Source organism: Syngnathoides biaculeatus, chromosome 6 (genome assembly GCF_019802595.1).
Source record: "Syngnathoides biaculeatus isolate LvHL_M chromosome 6, ASM1980259v1, whole genome shotgun sequence".
Classification (NCBI taxonomy): Eukaryota; Metazoa; Chordata; class Actinopteri; order Syngnathiformes; family Syngnathidae; genus Syngnathoides; species Syngnathoides biaculeatus.
This window is the reverse complement of record NC_084645.1, coordinates 8,405,576-8,419,758: the sequence shown is the minus strand read 5'-3', so window position 1 is coordinate 8,419,758 and position 14,183 is coordinate 8,405,576. Positions and strand designations below refer to the sequence as shown.

At 42.9% G+C, this 14,183-nt stretch overlaps 1 protein-coding gene across 6 annotated transcripts in view; it reads left to right on the top strand.

Moving 5' to 3' along the window:
• The window catches only part of dnaaf4 (dynein axonemal assembly factor 4), a 40,053-nt gene continuing 25,870 nt past the window's right edge, over positions 1-14,183 (top strand). For all 6 annotated transcript variants that reach the window (XM_061821669.1, XM_061821668.1, XM_061821667.1 and 3 more), the window contains exons 1-2: positions 1-590; positions 668-796. In XM_061821669.1, coding sequence (XP_061677653.1) covers positions 680-796 — 117 coding nt within the window. In that variant the 5' untranslated portion in view covers positions 1-590; positions 668-679. The remainder of the gene's footprint in view (positions 591-667; positions 797-14,183) is intronic.

Here is a 14,183-nt window from a genome sequence, read left to right as displayed (position 1 = left end):
TACATTGCATTATCAAATTCTTAACAAAGACAAAATATTTTCAATAGTGACACTGGAATATTTTTTAGTGATCTATTTCTGTCCATCGACCAGTGCGGTTATCTGTTTGGATAGGATGTTCTAGAACCATGGATATAACCTTACAATTGTATTACAAATGTCTTCGAGCAAAGGTTAATGTACTTCGCATTGGTCTTCTGCATTTCGTCATATTCGATTAACTAATTAATTATGTCATTCGTTTGAGATTTTAATAAAGATTTACAATACGAATGTTATTCGCTAATGTTGTGCTAGACAGTGACAAATCCGAGCTGTGAAATACAACTTAACTATACGCGTTTTGCAAGTTTTGCACGGATTCATGCACTTTGTCTCCCAACTCTCTTGAACTCTCTTGTACCGACGTACTTGAAGGCAACATTAGGCGCCTCCAAAGTATCCATAGCGACGCGACTCTGTGGTAGAATTTGTCTTTTGCAAAAAGTCGTCGTCAATTTTGAATGACGCGTGCCCCGAAAGTTCAAATTCCAAAGAAGCATAACCAGCGATCTCGCCAAAGGGCGTCTTACTGAAGTGCTGGGAAGCAGGTAACAAAAATATTTTGGTCCCTGGTTCCGAATAATGATAGTTCATATCAAATCCCTGTCCTGTGTTGCACTCGCAGGCCCGGGTCGAGATGCCTTTGCTCGTGACGGACCACTCATGGACACAGACGGGGTCAACGGTCTTCATCAGCGTGCCCCTAAATGGAGTAACAAAGGTCGACATTGTGTCGTCAGACGAGTACCTGAAGGTAACTTAACTACATTGCGCCAAATTGGCCAATGGCTTTCTCCTTTAACTTATGAACGCACACCTTATAGCTACTTTAAACTAGTATCACACTTAATTACACTCAATTGACTTAGTGAGCTGTGTTTTTTAATCCTGCCTGTACTTGTGTTGTTACGTTCGCGAAAGATTTTTCATCGTACGAATCTTTTTCGTGAACGAACTGAACCGAATCATATTTTGAAATGAGTCGTTGTTTTTGTTTGGCCGCCGGCGTGAGGTGAGCGAGTCCACTGACATAAAAAAAAAAAAAAAAGACTGGATACCTTTTATATATATATATATATATATATATATATATATATATATCAGTGTGTCGATTGGTTGAAGCCAGTTGGCCGCCATCTTGGTAGTCCCAAAACGTATGGAAGACATAGGACATGGTTTACAGGTTGAATTATGGTGGGGGTTTTCTCAATAAAGTTTGCCATGTAGAATTAAAACTGTTCGTGTGAGCTTGACATTTTTTCAGTTCTGATAACATGAAGGATTTTAATTCGACTTGATAAGGCAAAAAAGTGGAAAGGTAATACATATACCTACTACCAAGAAACCTTCAATATTACCGAGGGCCCGATTTCCTTGACATGTTAACTTTTCCCAAAATACGCTGTGAAGCACTATGTGAAATAAAAGCATTCCGTCCAACAGTGCGGACCAAATTTCTGACTTATATTGATTAAGCCACGGAGGCCCCAGGAACTGAATAAGGTAGACCAAATTCAAGGGATTCCCCCCTCCCACCCCCATTTGTATATCCACACTATTTCAGCACTTCAAAGCAGGAAGAGAGTTTGCAGCGAAACTCCAGATGCTAGTCCCGTAAATTAATTACAAATGGGACTTAGAAGAAGCCATCCTGTAAGCATAGGTTGTACGGGTGTGGCTTACATTTGTTATCGGTGTAAATAGAAATGATATAGTCTGGAGAGCATCTGGTTACAGGCTGGGAGATCCAGGTTTAAAACCCAGTTAAGGTCTGACACAAAACTACACGTAACAGCAGAAGCTGTCTGTCTTGCGTGGGACTCAGCAATAAGAGTTAGAACAGCGACTGGTTGGCCCATTATTTGTAGGCCTATAATGTGACAGGGTGAGGGGACTTGCTGGGTCTCATTGGCTAATTCTCTCGGTGAGGAAGAACCAGATAAAGAGCAATGGAAATCTGTCCTGCTACAAGGAGACACCATCGTCAAAGGACTAAAATACCGTAATGCAAGACATTAAACACCAATTATTCAATGATTGGTATGAGTCTAAATGTGGGATGAGGCAAAACCACCCTAAATACTGGCAGACAAGGTTTGAGTCTGGGTTGTAGCTGCCACTGTTTCACTTGAAGTTCAGTAATTGGTATCACAATGGCAACTGCTTGGCAGTGTGTCAGTATTATCATATGTGAGTGTCAGGGACTGGCTATACTGTGTCTCTGGCAAATGACCGCTGTAGAAATGGATCCTACAACACGGAGATGCTGTTTTCATATGACTGAAATACTGTTAAGCAGGACATTAAACATGAACCATTCAATCATTCACTGAGACCAAGAACAGGTCTAAATGTTCTTCGAGCCAAAACTTCCCCCAAGTTACTGTCAGACCACCTTTTTCGAGCCACAATTCAGATTTCATGGAAATGATCGGTTTCAGTAGCCTGTTGGTACTGTTGGCAGAAAAACATGGAACTGAAAATCCAATAAACTCTGCATAACTCGACACTGTATCAGCTGACATATACCGTAAGTCAACATTAAAAGTGAGGTCACAGTCTCCAATAATACTACTGTAAAGGTTACGTGGAAGTCAACATTTCTGTAAGTTGACACAAATGTTATGGTCCTAAACAGGGTCAAGTTGTGCAGAGTTTACTGTTTGTTTCCTGACCCGATATCAAGATTTTTCAGAAGTGAACAGGAAAAGAAATTAAATTACCTTCAAAAAGTGAAATCTGGAGGCTTGCTGCCACTCAGCCCAACATACTCCAGCACAGGGGTGTTCAATACGTCGATCGCAAGGCAGTCTTGGTCGATTGCGGGATGGCGTGCCAAAAAAATAAAACGTCAACCAATGTTTCCTCTAAACTGCGCGCGTGCACAATTGTGCACCGCTGATGCAGTCTCTTCGCAGATATTCTATTCTTGCGCGCAAAAAAAAAAAATCCAATGAAAATTGAAAGTATAACATACAGCTATTCAGTTTGTGGCATTTTGCAATGTGATTCAATGAGTGAGGGATGACTGGTTGTTACAGCCAATGGCACAATTCACATACCTACTGTAAGAAATGAAAAGAAGAAGCCGCTGGTTTCTTTAAGCGGCACACTGAAGTTTCTCTAACAACGCTGCTCCGCCACACTCTTTTTCCTACTTTACCTGACACCCGACCCCCGCCAACCCCATCCCCCCGCTCTTAAAGACATGCACTCATAATTACAAATGGTAGTGTACTTACGAAGCCCATCAATGTGTTTTATAATGACAGCGTCCACCACGGGTGCTTTACTTAGCAACACAGTCTGGGCAACGTAGAGCAAAGATGAGCTAGACATGCTGCTTATGTTTACTTTCAATATTAAAGGAGAAAGTTAAAAAAGAAATGCTGTTTTAAGATGCAATGACTGTCGGAGTATGTGAATAATCAAAGAAAAAGTGGTTAAACTGGATGAGATTTTCTCTTTTCCAAGTGGGAAAGGTCTGGTCTAAACCCAAAGTAGAAAGTGCAGGATCAGATGGTGTGTAATTTTAAAATTCCACCTTGGCACAACCTTATCCAGGATAAAAGCCCTGCCAATAGAGTGCAAAAAAAGCTAATTCTGTATTTTAAATTTTGGAGGCAACATAACTTTAACCTTAAAACGGTTTGGGAGCATCTGCATTATCACCACCATCCCACTCCACCCCCATCTCCCGTTGTCGGTAGCTCACGAGAGGCTGGCTACTTCAAAAGTAGATCTTGAGGTAAAAAAAAGTCTGGGCACCCCTGTTCCAACATTAGCCGGAATTTAACTTCAAAACATATCAGTAAGATTGGCTTTAAGGAACATCCATATATTTTTTTATTTAGAAATATATTCCCACAGACATTTAGTCCCAAGTGTTAACACTGAATATGTAAATACTTATTCTCAGCCACGAAACTGGAAACTGCAAACGTCAGCATTGTTGTTATGGGAGTATCAAGATGAGGGATATCTGCTTCCAACGACTTCAGCTATGGTGGCCAATGAGCTATCCAGTCTTTTTTTTATATCAGTGAGCGAGTCCTCTGGGAGCGGAAACAGAACTGTTGACAGAGTCTGTCATTAGCTTCTGAATATGTGGCGAATGACCAATCAGTAGTCATCCCGGGGGTGGGACTGGTTTGCGACTCACCAGTGATTTCACACACTTTGGTGAATCACCAATGAGCACCCAGCGTCCGGCAGCACCGTTCAGGAAAAGGAGGGATTTAAATGAACAGAGTGATTCATTCACTGAACCAGTGTACTGTACTGAAGAACTGAAGAGTGATTTGTTTGTTTGTGATCAACTCAGACGCGTTGTACTGGTACGATGAGTGAATCGTTTGCCAGAGGAACGACGTATAGTTCTACACAGTGAGCGTACTCGTGAGTGATTTTAACAGGAAGTCTTGACATCCTTGTGGGGATAGCTTTAACCCAATTCAAGGTAATGGCAAATTTTGAGTCAGCCAAGAACATAAAAAAAACACACATATTTAATATAAATGTCAATTAATAATAAACTTATATATGTAAGCGTACATATTCCCTCTATGTCTTTAATGTGATTTTTAAAGCCTTTTTATTTAATAATACTAATGACACATTCAACTTGTATATGTATCTCAACACTCACGTTTCATTAATCAAATGCCATTAACAGTAATGTAAGTAAGCAGGATGTCGGTGTCAGCGTTGGTGTGCACTGGAATGCATAAAAGTTGTGCCACCTGGCGAGAGCCTAGATGGGACATAAGCAGACATACAAGGATGGTTGGTAGATCAGCCAAGGTTTTTTTTTTTATTATAAATTTCCTCGCCTTTCCTACTTTAAAATACATCACAACAACAATGCATAGTGCTTCGGTGAACGTGTTGAGTGAACGTAGACCTCAGAGGTGGATTATTAACAGAATGACGCACTTAAATTATTTAATGAAAGAAGAGGTGATCGATTCAGGAATTAAATGTAATGATCAAATTTGTTTAAGGATTTGATTTGAGTTATTCAGTACACTCAAAAGAATTGCCGTGACCATCACTAACCTGTGAGTATAATCTAACAATCTGATCAACACATACATATCAGGAATAGTAATATGTATAATTAGAAAGGCTGATGTTCGGCTTTTCCCTTTGGCTTTTCCCGTTAGGGGTCGCTACAATGTGTTGTTTTTTCCATCTAAGCCTATCTCCTGCATCTTCCTCTCTAACACCAACTGCCCTTATGTCTTCCCTCACAACATCCATCAACCTTCTCTTTGGTCTTCCTCTCGCTCTTTTGCCTGGCAGCTCCATCCTCAGCACCCTTCTAGCAATCTACTCACTCTCTCGCCTTTGGACATGCCCAAACCATCAAAGTCTGCTCCTTCGAACCTTGTCTCCAAAACATCCAACTTTGGCTGCCCTCTATTGAGCTCATTTCTAATCTTATCCAACCTGTTCACTCCCAGAGAGAAATTCAACATCTTCATTTCTGCCACCTCCAGCTCTGCCCACAGTTGTCTCTTCAGTGCCACTGTCTCTAATCTGTACATTATGGCCGGCCTCACCACTGATTTATAAAATTTGCCCTTCATCCTACTGGAGACTCTTCTGTCACATATAACACCAGACACCTTCCGCAAACTGTTCCATCCCACTTGTACCCGTTTCTTCACTTCCTTACCACACTCACCATTGCTCTGTATTGTTGATCCCAAGTATTTGAAGTCATCCACCCTCACTATCTCTTCTCCCTGGAGCCTTACTCTTCTCCCTCCACCCCTTTCATTCACGCACATATATTCTGTTCTACTTTGGCAAATCTTCATTCCTTTCCTTTCCAGTACATGTCTCCATCTTTCTAATTGTTCCTCCACCTGCTCCCTGCTTTCACTGCATATCACAATGTCATCTGCGAAGATCATGGTCCAAGGGGATTCCAGTGTAACCTCATCTGTCAGCCTATCCCATTACCACTGCAAACAGGAAGGGACTCAGAGCTGATCCTTGATGCAGTCCCACCTCCTCCTTAAATTCTTCTGTCACACATACCTACTGCCCTGGTACATGTCCTGTATTATTTTAACATATCTCTCCGCCACACCAGAGTTACGGAGGGGGTACCACAGTTCCTCTCTTGGTACTCTGTTATAGGCTATCTCTAGATCCAAAAGGACACAATCTAGTTCCTTGAGATCTTCTCTGTACTTTTCCACTAGCGTCCTCGAGGCAAATAATGCACCTATGGTACTCTTTCTAGGCATGAAACCATATTGTTGCTCGCAGATACTTCTGTCTTGAGTCGAGCCTCCACTACTCTTTCCCAATAACTTCATTGTGTGGGTCATCAACTTGAATCCTCTATAGTTCCCACAGCTCTGCACATCACCTTTGTTTTTAAAAATGGGAACTAGCACACTTTTCCTCCATTCGTCATGCATATTCTCCCCGCTAGTATTCTGTTGAATAAATTGGTCGAAAACTCCACAGCCACCTCCCCAAATTGCTTCCATACTTCCACAGGTATGTCATCAGAACCAACTGCCTTTCCTTTTTTCATCCTCTGTAGTGCCTTTCTAACCTCCCCCTTACTTCCCGGTCCTTCACACTTGCCTCTTCTACTCTTCCTTCTCTCTCATTTTCTTTATTCATCAACTTCTGAAAGTATTCTTTCCATCTATTTAGCACACTACTGGCACCAGTCAACACATTTCCATCTTTATCCCTAATCACCCTGACCGGCTGGACATCTTGCCCATCTCTATCCCTCTGTTTGGCCAACCTGTAGGGATCCTTTTCTACTTCTTTTGTGTCCAACCTGGTGTACATGTCATCATATGCCTCTTCTTTAGCCTTTGTCACCCCTACCATTGCCGTCGCATCACAATGTATTCCTTTCACCTCAGTCCTGTTGGTGTCCTACTTCTTCTTTGCTAACCTCTTTCCTTGTATGCCTTCCTGTAAAGTGGGGTTCCGCCACCAAGTCTTTCTCCCCTTTCCTACCTGAAGACACACCAAGTACTCTCCTGCCTGTCTCTCTAATAACCTTGGCTATAGTAGTCCAGTCTTCCGGGAGCTCCTCCTTTCTACCGAGAGACTGTCTCACCTTTTACAAAAGGCCGCACAACATTCTCCCTTTCTCAGCTTCCACAACATGGTTCGCTGCTCTACCTATGTCTTCTTAATCTACCTCCCCACCACCAGAGTTATCCTACACACCACCATCCTATGCTGTCAAGCTACACTCTCCCCTACCACTACCTTACAGTCAGTAACTTGCTAGTTCTAGTGCTCCTAGTTCCTTCCAGAATTTCTCTTTCAAATCCTAAGTCACATCCTACCTGTGGGGCAGGGCTGCTAATCACACTATACATAACATTCTCAATTTCAAGTGTCAGTCTCATCACTCGATCTGATACTCTTTTCACCTCCAAGACATTCTTAGTCAGCTCTTCCTTTCAAATAATCCCTACTTCATTTCTCTTTCTATGTACTCCATGGTAAAATAATTTAAACCCTACCCCTAAAGTTCTAGCCTCACTACCTTTCCACCTGCTCTCTTGGATGCACTATATATCACCCCTTCTCCTTATCATCATGTCAACCAACTCCTGAGCTTTTCCTGTCATAGTCCAAACATTGAGCTCCGGGGAGCTCCTCCTGTCTTTCGGGAGCCTGTATCCCCTCTTTCCGAAAGGATGCACAACATTCTTCCTTTCTCAACTTTCACCACGTGGCTCTCTGCTCTACCTTTGTCTTCTTAATCTTCCGACCCACAACCAGAGTCATCCTACACACCACCATCATATGCTGTCGAGCTCGACTCTCTCCTACTACTACCACGTTTGGCATGTTGCATAATTTCTCCCCAGCAGTTGTTTGACCAGCCACCAATTAGGGTATTAGTCCTTATTTTATTCAATGGAGAACGTAGACATCCACAAACGCTGCCTTTACAATTGAGTTGAAGGGGGTCTCCTTACCGTCAAAACTGGCTGGCTTGGAAAGTCCAGAATGACTTTCACAAATGTCCACAATTCACTCTAAGTACTCAGCTCCTGTCTCATCCGCTCCTTGTACGCAGCCATGCACCTGTGACCGGCTGGTGTGGAGTGGGAATTGCATTTCCAATGCCTCATTCGCACTTCCCATGGTCCATCTTTGTTCCAGGAGGCAGTCCTCAGTTACAGCTGCTCAGACTCTCCTTGTTCCACCACTGTAGAAATTTTGTTGAAATTTTCTGGTCCAAAATGGAAGAGAAGAGGTTTGTAGACCTCTCCATGGACTTCCACTGTCAGGCAAACTGGAGGAAGCATGATGGAGCTTTTAGCATCCATCAATTGTATTTGACAACTTTTTATTGCCCTCTTCATTTCTTCATCCATAAGACGGTACGCAGATAAATGTAGACCATCCGCGCTGGCGAACTCAACCAATGACATTCAGAAGATCAGATCCATCTCGGCCTTCTGTCTGGTAACAGTTGGAGGACGTTTTTTTTCCTCCACGTGTTCGTTTAATTTCGGGTAGTGAGAATATTGGTTATTCAAATAAAGGCTGGAGATGATGAATAGTTTCTTTGACGAATTTACTTACAGAATATTCCGGGCACTTATGAGTTACAGACAATGGCTGTAGAGAGCGGATCACAAGTGCGAAGGTACAGAGAAAGCACACATCCTTTATCTTGTCAGAAGGGCGGACTATTTGGTGGTATCAAACCTGTGGTATGAGATCAGGGCTTTCCACTTATACAAAGGGTATCTGTCTCAACCGGTTCTAGCTGGCGATGGACTGATTTTTTTCCAACTTGAGAGCTACCGTTAACGCTAAAATTTCTGCTTTTTGTGCTGACTGGGAGCCTGGAATTCTTTTAAAGCTTTCCTGGTTTATGGTAAGGTGACAGTACAAATGGGTTAGTTGGAGACAACGCCCAAGGGCGTTTCTCCTCCAAGTAAGGAGGCGGCGTGGAGGGCAGTTTGGGTGTTGCCAGTACCAGACCAACACTTTCTTCCTTGACAGCCAAACGGGACAACTTTAACGCACATCCCATTGCATCATTCTTGCTCTCGCTTTCATTTCCACAACTTTTAGTATTCTCCCTCACGTTTCTACCTTTTGAGGACAACCTGTTAATTTTTTCCACTTCCAACTTTAGAGCCGCCACTCTTTTAACACAAGCTTATTCCTTTTCTTTCATTAATGTCACCAAATACGCAGTCGAAGACAATGGAGGGAACCATTCTCACAACATTCCATCCATTCTTTAAACTATTTTTTTCTCACTATCTCGTTTTTTTTCAGGCAACCCTCCAACACACACATCAAATGCATTTCTCACTTGTACACTTAACAATTGTTCAGAATGGTTTGGTATTTGCCGCAAATTGAACCATTCACTTTCCCTATCAAACTGTTCCTCAATTTTGTATTAAATCGAATCCCCCCTCTTTTTTGTGTTTTTTTTTGTTTGTTTTTGTAGTCAACAGGTGTTTCTATTTCTAACAGAGGCAGATAAGTGTCAAAGCAAAAATAACGCGGAGGGTGGGCCTCCTTGCACACTCACGTAGCCAACAACTCAAAGAACTCAGCATTAAAAATGCAAATATATAAAAAAAAAAACAATGAGAACAGCAGACATACTAGCAGTGTTGCCTTCGTTGATCTTACACACACACACACACATACGCTTGCCTCACTATGCTACAATCGTGTGTGTGCGCGAAAGACACTCACCCGCGAGCCAGCAGATGCTGAAAGATGCTCCCTTTTTTTTTTTTTTTTAACCATCATTGGGTATCGTCGTCATACCCTTCTTTGGCCATTTTATTAAGATCACTTTAATTTCTACAATTTATATCATCTGTCAGATGGATTACTATTATTATTATTAGATTTATTTATTTATTTAAAAATTGCTTGAGCCTCTTTATTTTACAGTCCTTTGATTTCGAATGAGGAATTCTAGTCTCTACGATTCTCCGAAAAGAATTAGACAACCTCTCGGTCCAGAAAGTTTTGGACTGGTCCTCAACCGACTGGTGTGTCTGGCAGTCACGGGATTTACAACCTTTTTGTGTCGGCACAACCTCCGAAACCAGGGCTCGTCTAAACCCTTTCTAGAGTGGTATGCCCACACACTCTAAGGCACACCTCTACTCAGGACTATACCACCCAATGTTTCCCCTACTGTTCAACCAGCCAGAAACTAATTTCACAATGTCACAAATTCAAACGTGACATGGACCTCAACCCCAGTTAACAGACAAAAGATCATTTTTGGAGGATAAATGGTGATCAATTGTTGGCCGGCCGATGTTCTGTCTGTCAACCAACACCTCAGTCCAAAATCACGTCAGGGTCACCAATTGTTGGAGGATGCTTTTTTTCCCCTGCGTGTTCGTTTAATTTCTGGTAGTGAGAATGTTGGTTATCCAAATAAAGGCTGGAGATGATGAACAGTTTCTTTGAAGAATTCACTGACAGAATATTCCGGGCACTTATGAGTTACAGACAATGGCTGTAGAGAGCAGATCACAAGTGCGAAGGTACAGAGAAAGCACACATCCTTTATCTTGTCAGAAGGGCGGACTATTTGGTGGTATCAAACCTGTGGTGTGAGATCAGGGCTTAGATAAAGGGTTTCTGTCTCAAGCGGTTCTAGCTGGCAATGGATTATTAACAAGTGTCCAGTATGCAGTTCATCAAGGTTAGCCTCCGTGCAGAGATACGGTCAAGGACACATCTGGCTACAGAGCAGAGCCCCACTGAGGCCATGAGGAAATTATGGACTCATTACTAAATATGGCCATAAGACATAGTTCCTAACTTTTGTGTTTCATGGTGGGAAGTGGCATGCTGACAGGAGGATCAGGCTGCGCAGGCAGAGAGTATGGAGGAGCAGGAGCTGGAGCAGGTTATGTGAAGAGGCAGGGGAGCCGGGGATTCTGTGGTGGCGGAGCCGCCTGGGCAGGGGGCAGCCACTGATTGTCATCGCCTGGCTGGATTTGCTTAGGTTACTGATTGACTTGCAGGGGATATGGGAGAACCCAACCACTGGCATTGTCCTGAAGGTTTCCACCAGGAAACCTCGGATAGAGAAACACAGGGGTCGATATACACTTATCAGTTTCATTGCATTGCTCAATGCGTCAATCGATTGCGAGGCAGTTTCGCTCAATCGCGGCAGCGTGCCGAGAAAAAAAAATTACAGCCGTATTGTTTTTTTACTTTAGCTCACCGCATTTGTGCAAACAACGACAATACAGGAAAACATGCTGTCAGTGAGTTCCTCCCCTATTTTAAGCTCTCGCCTAAGAAATCTTAAAGCTCAAGTGTCGTCAAACGGATGATTTTTGGTATATTATTGATGAAAAACCCACAGCCAATATGGTTCCATGTATTTTTTCACCACAAAACATGATTTTGACGTATACAGCTTTTTGTAACTCCCGCCATGAAAATCCTCTTTGGGGTTTGTTTTCGAGAAGAAGCAGGAAGTGACGTAAAGGACAGTGGCGCCTCCTCTTGGACTCGTTTGTTTCCATTAGATTTACCTCCGGGACGGTAGCTCGTTGTTCCCTCGTGTTAGCCAAAATGCCGGCTCATTGCATTGCTGGACATTGCTTGAACACTCGGGAGAATGGAATTACCCTTCATAAGTTTGAAAAAGACCCTGATCGCTGTGAAAAATGGATTGCACGGGTGCAGAGGACGAGAGCTTCGTGGGTTCCAAATAACAGGTAGGTGTGTATACAGCTACTAAAAAAAAATTGTTTGGGGCGGACCACGTAATCGGTCTCTCTCATAACGTAACAAAAGATCTGCGTATGAAATGTGTCGATGTGCACGTCGCCCAGCCAACAATGTCTCACTCAGCCTGCAACATAGCTCGGCTCCACCCCCTCCTAATATAGCACGGCGGGCCGAAACTCAGCCACACCGGCTGAGGCGCTACGTTCGGTGGTCACATCTTCCGCGAAGGCTGCGCGTCGGGCTTTGCGACGGGGGCGGCTCTCGACTGTGTTTATCGAGTACTGTGGCGTCCATGAGGCCCCCCCCCCCAAAAAAAAAAAAAAAAAAAGCAGCACCGCTCGGCTATGTCATAAGCCACACTGGCCGGCTGCGATGAGCCGCGATGGCTCATCTCCGCCGCGGAAGTGGATCGGACGGGATGCGGTTTGGCCGTGATGGCATATCATCTGAATATGGCTCGAAACAATAGTGTAATATTGCCCTGAGGGCTCAAAACAAAAAGTGTAATATTGCCCGGTAACTTCATTCGGTTGTGTGGTGTTGTCCTTTTCGAAAAGAGCTTCCATGTCAGAAGAGCCGTTGGAAAAATCCGAATATCTCTGTTGTTCAGCTTCCATAGTAGCAGGCACTGCGCGTTTTCAACGGCGTAAGTGACGATGACATCAAGGACAGATGACGCGACTAATATGGCGACCACTTAGATGTCGAGGGACACTCAATTGCGCAACTTTGTGCATGGATGACGCGGTCTCCGCTCACTTTTTTTTTTCATATAGACATTGAAATGAATACTATTATATGTATTTTTCATTACAATATCTATTTTAGAATGTTTAGTAAATGTTTAGTAAAGAAGACATAAACGTATCACTTTCACACCGAATGTGATGTGGACTTTTTTTTCACGATGTCATTTTCAAAGTGCATTTGCTTCATCTGCCAGTGTAGTCAAATGTGGAACTGCATTTTCGCACTGTTTATGGAAAATATGACACTGCAAGCTGAGAATGGGAAACGTGAACTAACTAAAATCCCAATTGGCTGCACAGCAGTCACTTTTCACACAATATAGTTCAACAGCGAAACCCATCACAGAAGCATCGCTTCCGGGTTCGTCACATTACACATAAGAGGCATAGTTGACAAGTTCCGATCTTTTATAAATAAGGCAGAAATATTATCCTCAATAAAATCTCTGCAGCTGTAAAGGAGTACAGTTACACGGCGCTGTGAAGCCATGGCTGATGTGTGGAAGGACATCGAAGATTGTGTTTCTCACTGCAGTTGGATGAATCCTCTGATGTGAGTGACACAGCCCAGGTGTGCATTTTCATTCGTACGGCGTTTAGTGATCATCAATGTGAACTCAGATAGTTACAAAAAATGTTTAAAGTTAATTATGTTGTCTAATATTGGCTCATGTGGTCATGCAAGGCACACAAACATGCATTTACACATAAAGAATCCTCAATACTCTTTAAAGTAAATGTTTTGCATTTTTGTGGTGGGTAGATCATTGTGACTTGGTCATTCTATTTCATCATTGGTCATTCTTAAAAAAAAAAAATCCCCCCCAAGGCTAGATGCTTGAGAAGTAAATCTTCCGACAAGAAATGATTAGGGTGGGAAGTCAAGGAGCCTCTGGGGTATTTAACTCTTACCTCACGCCTTCTCACTCGTGTCTGTGTTTTTTCCACCCTCTTGTCTTGCGAGCAGCTGGCCAGGCAGGCTTCTGCCACCCCACCCCCTACGCTCTTTTTGTCCAGGCACACCCTGGGAATGGAGAGTTGGCTTACCAGCCTAAATGTTGGTCACCGCTAGGTGATTAGGATTGGTAAAAACCGCTATGCTTCCAGCCAAGCCTGAGCCCTCTGAAATTGCTAGCTAGAGACAAAAGAGACAGGAAGAGAAACAGTCATTACCTGTCATCTTTTTCTAGCTCAACCAAATCTGCCTCCATGCTCCTGGGAAGCTCCCTGAGAGAAACCACTGCCAGAAGCCAGTTGATGTCCAGTGATGAGTAAACGGAGCAAACCTTTGCCAGACTTACAGTATTCAGAGAAATTACTAGCTTCGGACAAAATCGTTGTCCTCCCTCTCTCCCTCCTGTCTGCACTGGATGATGTAATCACTCATGTTCCCAACTTTAGCCCAACACACAATCTTCTATTTCCCTTTTCACACACCTTTTTTCCTTTGTTTTACCTTTATTAGTGTGATTTTTGTTTAGTTACACCCCCTTTGTGTGCCTCTCACTAGATCCATTGTAGATGCCATTAAATATACTACAATATTCCACTCTTGGTTGTATTTTTTTATGTAAACCTTGTCATCGTGATAACAAAATTTCATAAAGTATAGCAACCTATAGATTGCTTACTGCCATGCTA